Genomic DNA, 7,897 nt, shown 5'->3' on the forward strand with positions numbered 1-7,897 from the left:
TACTATCCAAACATCAGATTAAGACTCAGTCACACAATGCTATTCCCAAACGTACCTAATCAAGTAGTTGTTTTTCCAACAATATTTTAACCTGCAGGAATATTTTCACATTTCTATCTCATGGTTAGCTATACTTGGCTCGCTGCCTCTCAGATCAAAGGTGGGACCATCTGCTCCGTTCCTGAAGTGTGGTCTCCCTGAGATCCCAAGTTAGAGGGATCCCTGGACCACCATTTACCCAGGTCACCAGGAGCGGTCACCAAGAGAAGATTCACATCCCCAAATGTGGTGGTTAATTTCTTTAATATCAAATGAGGAGAGACAAAATTATCACACAAGTCAGAGTTAATCTTAAACTAAATCTTTATTCACTTATTAATAAGGGAGCAAGTCAATACAACACGCAAATATAGGGTGAATCAATTGAGTGCTCTACGATAATGATGGCTGGTCGACGAATCACCCCCAGATGATTCGTTGAGAGATGAATCACCCCCAGATGATTCGTTGAGAGCCATGAGACAAAAGTACAAAGGTCTTTTACAGCCAAGATACACCCCTTTCAACCTACATGACCAACAACAGATGTATAGAACGGGTCACAAGGTTAAGATTTGTATGAAAGATACTTATAATTCTCAGCAGAGAGTATCTGCTGTAAAAACAGTACTCTTTGTGTAGAGACCAGGGTCTGGCCCTGAGGTCATCTCTCCCTGGTACCATATAGAACAGAAACATTAACTCATGTTCTGGAATGCGGTCTCTTTAGGTTTTATCACCCAAAAGACATTGTAAATCTCCTGTCAGTGTTTTCTCCCAGAGGCCCATCCTCAGTAGAACACAGACACAATAGTTCTAAGAACCCTCTATTCTGTTGCATAAAACAACCATTTGATGCAATAAAAGTATTATAACAAAGTTGCAGTTTTGCTCTCTCAGTGTCCACTGAAAGTTGACTAGTAACAAGAACTGGGACCTAAAAGACACCCACCATGAGACCCACTAAATGTGCCCAAGAAGAGGAAAACAAAAGAAAAACCCACACCAAACTTAAAGACAGGAAGCAAACCAAAAAGGTGGAGCAACTAAAGGTGTTGACTCTCCACATGTATCAAGATAACTGGAGCACTGGGCCAGACACTCTTAAATAGAACCTGGACCAGCTCAGGTGAAACACCTTCCCACTAACGAGATGGACAAGCCAGCACAGGTGTAACACATACTGACTAACGAGGTGACACCAATCAGTGCGTCCTACGTGCTAACGAGCTAGCTTGTTATGGATAGGGGGCAGTATTTTCACGGCCGGATAAAAAACGTACCCGATTTAATCTGATTATTACTCCTGCCCAGAAACTAGAATATGCATATAATTATTAGCTTTGGATAGAAAACACTCCAAAGTTTCTAAAACTGTTTGAATGGTGTCTGTGAGTATAACAGAACTCATTTGGCAGGCCAAAACCTGAGAAGATTCCAAACAGGAAGCGCCCCCTCTGACTATTTCTTGGCCTTCTATCTTGATCATCTCTATCCAAAACAGGGGATCTCTGCTGTAACGTGACATTTTCTAACGCTCCCATAGGCTCTCAGAAGGCGCCAGAACTTTGAACTTTGCAGGCCATGGCTGAAAAACAGTAGCGCATTTGGATAGTGGTCGATCTGAAAACAATGAGACTGGGGCGATGCACGAGCCGACACCATGTTTTAATTTTTTCGTCTTTCCCAGTCGGAATATTATCGCTTTTTTACGAGAAAAAATTGCATAAAAATTTATTTTAAACAGTGTTTGACATGCTTTGAAGTACGGTAATGGAATATTTTGAAATTTTTTGTCACGAAACACGCCGGGCGCGTCACCCTTCTTTAAATCAAATCAAATTTATTTTTATATAGCCCTTCGTACATCAGCTGATATTCTCAAAGTGCTGTACAGAAACCCAGCCTAAAACCCCAAACAGCAAGCAAAGCATGTGAAAGAAGCACTTCGGATAGTGTCTTGAACGCACAAACAAAACGCCGTTATTTGGATATAACTATGGATTATTTGGAACCAAACCAACATTTGTTATTGAAGTAGAAGTCCCGGGAGTGCATTCTGACGAAGAACAGCAAAGGTAATCCAATTTTTCTTATAGTAAATCTGAGTTTGGTGAGTGCCAAACTTGGTGGCTGTCAAAATAGCTAGCCATGATGGCCGGGCTATCTACTCAGAATATTGCAAAATGTGCTTTCACCGAAAAGCTATTTTAAAGTCGGACACCGCGATTGCATAAAGGAGTTCTGTATCTATAATTCTTAAAATAATTGTTATGTTTTTTGTGAACGTTTATCGTGAGTAATTTAGTAAATTCACCGGAAGTGTTCGGTGGGAATGCTAGTTCTGAACGTCACATGCTAATGTAAAAAGCTGGTTTTTGATATAAATATGAACTTGATTGAACAAAACATGCATGTATTGTATAACATAATGTCCTAGGAGTGTCATCTGATGAAGATCATCAAAGGTTAGTGCTGCATTTAGCTGTGGTTTTGGTTTTTGTGACATTATATGCTAGCTTGAAAAGTGGGTGTCTGATTATTTCTGGCTGGGTAATCTCCTGACATAATCTAATGTTTTGCTTTGTTGTAAAGCCTTTTTGAAATCTGACAGTGTAGTTAGATAAAGGAGAGTCTTGTCTTTAAAATGCTGTAAAATAGTCATATGTTTGAAAAATGGAAAAAATGGAAGTTTTCGGATTTTCGAGGACTTTGTATTTCGCGCCACGCCCATCATTGGATATTGGAGCAGGTGTTCCGCTAGCGGAACGTCTAGATGTAAGAGGCTAGACGTGCTAACGAGCTAGACGTGCTAACGAGCTAGACGTGCAAAAATCCAAACCTCAAAACATAAATGGAAAAACCAAAGACTGTAACACCTTAAGAGAATGCTTACCACCAACAGAAAACAACTTCCATTTCTCATTATAATCAACTACAATGCTTCACCTTCACCAATATAAACATGGTGTCTACTGGCTGTCAACAATTAAAAACAAGAAAAAACACGTATTTTTTTCCCCACTAGCTTCTAGAACTCTCGTCCCCTTGGAACGAGCCCAAACAAAAATCATCTCCAATAAGGAAAAACGTGCAGTCAAAAAAAGATCCATGGCAACTCACTGGCTAAACGCAAAACTTTTTGACTACCCAATCTTGAGACAGTTACAAACCAAATTGTCCTCGTCATGGACACAACAATCAAAAACACTGTTGTTTTGACAAGTAGCAATAAATCAATGATATTGATTAGGCGGGAAATCAGGTTGTACATGCTGTTGAAACTAACACAACTAAAAAACACATGGAAATGGAGATATATTTTACCTCGCTGATTAGAGGACAACCTGCAGAAGACAGTCAACTACATTTTGGAGTGATACATTTAAATGTAGGGGTCGCTAAACAAAGGAACACAACACTTATTTGTCATCACTCATTAATATCATGTTGAAATCAATTGTGTGAGAGGAGGGAGATGAGGTTGCACGTCCTGTTAAAACTAACAGCTCAAAAACCACACGGAATCTGGGAATAATGTGTACATCCCTGGTTAGAGGACAATTTGTAGAAAACAGCCTGTTGCATTTTGATTCCAGTGGGTCACCAACATGGTAAGTGTAACACAACTCTTTTTTTGTTAATCACTTTTTGTTAAATCACATAAATAGTAACTCTTCCATTTCAGAGCCTGGATTTTCCCCCTGAGGCTAATATCCATATCATGTTGAAATCAATAGAACAGGGGACAAACGTTTAGGGTTCTACATTGTGACATCATTAAAATACTCCTACTACAATGTTAAAACATTCTACATTGTGACATCATTAAAATACTCCTTCTACAATGTTTAAACATTCTACATTGTGACATTAATTCATTGATATCATGAAACAACTCCTTCATGTATGTATTTTCTGATATTTGATCAGAAGTCTTTTATCAGATTATCTCTGGTCACAGCTATAAGATTTCTCTCCTGTGTGTGTTCTCTTGTGTACTGTCAGACCGCTAGATGAAACAAAACTCTTCCCACATTGACCACAGATATAAGGTTTCTCTCCTGTGTGTATTCTCTGGTGTGAAGTCAGAGAGCCAGATGTAGTAAAACTCTTCCCACATTGATTACAGCTATAAGGTTTCTCTCCTGTGTGTGTTCGTAGGTGTATAGTCAGATACCAAGATGTAGTAAAACTCTTCCCACATTGATCACAGCTATAAGGTTTCTCTCCTGTGTGTGTTCTCTGGTGTAGTGTCAGAGTTCTAGATGCAGCAAAATTCTTCCCACATTGACCACAGCTATAAGATTTTTCTCCTGTGTGTATTCTCTGGTGCACTATCAGCGCTCCAGATCGACCAAAACTCTTCCCACATTGATCACAGCTATAAGATTTCTCTCCTGTGTGTATTCTCTGGTGTTGAGTCAGAGTGCTAGATGCAGTAAACCTCTTCCCACATTGACCACAGCTATAAGGTTTCTCTCCTGTGTGTGTTCTCTGGTGTAGAGTCAGAGCTTTAGATGTAGCAAAACCTGTTCCACATTGACCACAGCTATAAGGTTTCTCTCCTGTGTGTGTTCTCTGGTGTGATACCAGATGGCAAGATCGACCAAAACTCTTCCCACATTGACCGCACCTATAAGGTTTCTCTCCTGTGTGTATTCTCTGGTGTAGAGTCAGAGCGCTAGATGTAGCAAAACTCTTCCCACATTGACCACAGCTATAAGATTTCTCTCCTGTGTGTATTCTCTTGTGTTGAGTCAGATGGCTAGATCGACCAAAACTCTTCCCACATTCACCACAGCAATAAGGTTTCTCTCCTGTGTGTGTTCTCTGATGAATTTTAATGCCTGATGAGGTGAATCTCTTCCCACAGTCAGAGCAGCAGTGAGTTTTCTTCCTTGTGGATCTCTGCAGGTGTTTATTGAGGTGTTCTAATGTGGAGAGACTCTTCTCTGCCTCTTCAGCATCATGAGGTTGTTGAGGCTCCCCAGAGGATCCACGATAGTCCCATATCTCTCCTGTGTGAACAACAAAGTCATACAGATGGTTAAATGCCCACAACAGCAGAAATCCACTGTTTATTTGAGGTAAAAAGGGATGACCAGAGAGTACCCATGAAGTTGTACAACATTTGACAAGACAGTCAAGACCTAAGCAGTGTGCCAGATGACCTTTGGCCTCCAATATAGGCCCCTTTCTGTGTTTGCTAAAATTGCAGTGATGCACACGCAATTTGGTTGTAGAAACTCCTCCATTCTAATGAGGAAACCACTAGTTATGGATGTAGTATATCTGGTAATGAGGAAACCACTAGTCATGGATGTAGTATATCTGCTAATGAGGAAACCACTAGTTATGGATGTAGTATATCTGGTAATGAGGAAACCACTAGTTATGGATGTAGTATATCTGGTAATGAGGAAACCACTAGTTATGGATGTAGTATATCTGGTAATGAGGAAACCACTAGTTATGGATGTAGTATATCTGGTAAAGAGGAAACCACTAGTTATGGATGTAGTATATCTGGTAATGAGGAAACCACTAGTTATGGATATAGTATATCTGGTAATGAGGAAACCACTAGTTATGGATGTAGTATATCTGCTAATGAGGAAACCACTAGTTATGGATGTAGTATATCTGGTAATGAGGAAACCACTAGTTATGGATGTAGTATATCTGCATGGACCAAAAATGGTGAGCGAAGATTTAAGTTTTCCACAACGTTTTCTGAATATTACAGCTCAATGTCAGGACAAGATCAGGAGTGCTACTCAAGGAAACTCACATTAAGCTCTGTGTCTATTCACTAATTCACCACCGTGGGGGAAAACTCAGGGGAGTTCTCATAGGTTGACAGCAAATATAGCCTCCATTTCCAGGTTGCTTATGAATGCATTTCACACTACTTTGGATTATAACTGTAGGACCCATAACTTCACCTAACAATAACATAGACCTACTGTAGGACCCATAACTTCACCTAACAACAACATAGACCTACTGTAGGACCCATTACTTCACCTAACAACAACATAGACCTACTGTAGGACCCATAACTTCTAACAACAACATAGACCTACTGTAGGACCCATAACTTCACCTAACAACAACATAGACCTACTGTAGGACCCATAACATCACCTAACAACAACACAGACCTACTGTAGGACCCATAACTTCACACAACAATAACATAGACCTACTGTAGGACCCATAACTTCTAACAACAACATAGACCTACTGTAGGACCCATAACTTCACCTAACAATAACATAGACCTACTGTAGGACCCATAACTTCACCTAACAACAACATAGACCTACTGTAGGACCCATAACTTCACGTAACAATAACATAGACCTACTGTAGGACCCATAACTTTATCTAACAACAACATAGACGTAGGACTATAAATCATTCAATATTTCAGGTGAAACATGGAAACTAAAATGTCTTTGTCATGACATTTCATAACCTGATCACCAGATAATTTTGTGAATAATCCCACTAGGCTACTCTGTAATGTGTTGTCATTCTAAATGTCCTGAATATAGGAAAATAGCTCTGTGTGTTGTACAGTAGCCTATCCATCAAGGAACAGTTCTCTACACATTATGAGCTAAGTATCTCTGTGTCCAGACAGACTAACGAGACCCTACAGTACATCGACCAGACAATAGCACATTATAAACATGAATTTGTTAGGGATGTTGGATCCAACGTGGAGAACGGCATAACTGTCTTTACCAGAGTAATGAATGAAGAAGCACTTTGGTTGTTGTTGCATGTCGTGATGTTTGTCATGTGACTGTCATTCAGAAAATGATTTCCTGGATCAGCTGATGATAGTTGAACATGTAACTGTAACTAAACAGCTACAGTATTATGTGTAATTATTGAAGAACCGCGTTAATGACAGTATCCATTTGGGTGTCAATAAAGTTAAGGTGACACTCGGTTAGAACCATTGGATTTGCAAACTCTGAAATGATTTAGGATTTCTGTGCCCATGAAAACTGTTTTCCCAGCGTAACATAAGGAGACACTAAATGTTACGTAGGTAGAGAGCATTTCAGAGATCTGAATACAAAAAACTGTCCTAACAGGACAATAACCTAAACCACAAGGCCAAATCTACACTGGAGGAGCTTACCAAGATGACATTGAATGTTCCTGAGTGGCCTAGTTACAGTTTGGACTTAAATCGTCTTTAAAATCTATAGCAAGACTTGAAAATGGCTTTCTAGCAATGATCAACAACCAACTTGACAGAACATGAAGGATTTTAAAAAGAATAATGAATATTCACATGAAGATCAGTCTCCTATTGGATGACATCACGACTTCCCATCAAGCCAACTCCTTGAAGGCCTTACTATGACATCACTCACTCCTTCTAGTTTGCAGTTGTTAAAAAAGCACTATTTTGCTCAAAACATTTATTTGTTTCCCATTAGTGTGTTTATACTTTACTGTATTTATATCACTTTTCAACAGGAAAAGTGAACAATTCATACAGTACAAAAACATATGAGTGTAGAATGCCCTTTTAAAAATCACACATTAGTTCAACATCTGCAGAGTTTGTGTCCCTGTTTTATTAGATAGTACTCACTGTATTTACTGGTGTTAATCAGATCAATGTCCCTGTTTTATTAGATAGTACTCACTGTATTTACTGGTGTTAATCAGATCAATGTCCCTGTTTTATTAGATAGTACTCACTGTATTTACTGGTGTTAATCAGATCAATGTCCCTGTTTTATTAGATAGTACTCACTGTATTTACTGGTGTTAATCAGATCAATGTCCCTGTTTTATTAGATAGTACTCACTGTATTTACTAATG

At 39.2% G+C, this 7,897-nt stretch overlaps 1 protein-coding gene across 1 annotated transcript; it reads right to left on the reverse strand.

Annotated features, from left to right (window-relative positions):
• Positions 1 to 345: 345 nt before the first annotated feature.
• Positions 346 to 6,733, reverse strand: LOC145865999 (uncharacterized). The gene is made up of 2 exons (XM_082970883.1): positions 6,713 to 6,733; positions 346 to 5,298 (listed from the first exon to the last, which is right to left on the reverse strand). The coding sequence occupies exons 1-2, from the start codon at positions 6,731 to 6,733 to the stop codon at positions 3,988 to 3,990; spliced, it is 1,332 nt and encodes a 443-aa protein (XP_082827009.1). The 3' UTR covers positions 346 to 3,987.
• Between the last annotated feature and the right edge of the window lie 1,164 nt (positions 6,734 to 7,897).

This window comes from Salmo salar, unplaced genomic scaffold (assembly GCF_965601325.2).
Source record: "Salmo salar unplaced genomic scaffold, fSalSal1 ptg000117l, whole genome shotgun sequence".
NCBI lineage: Eukaryota > Metazoa > Chordata > Actinopteri > Salmoniformes > Salmonidae > Salmo > Salmo salar.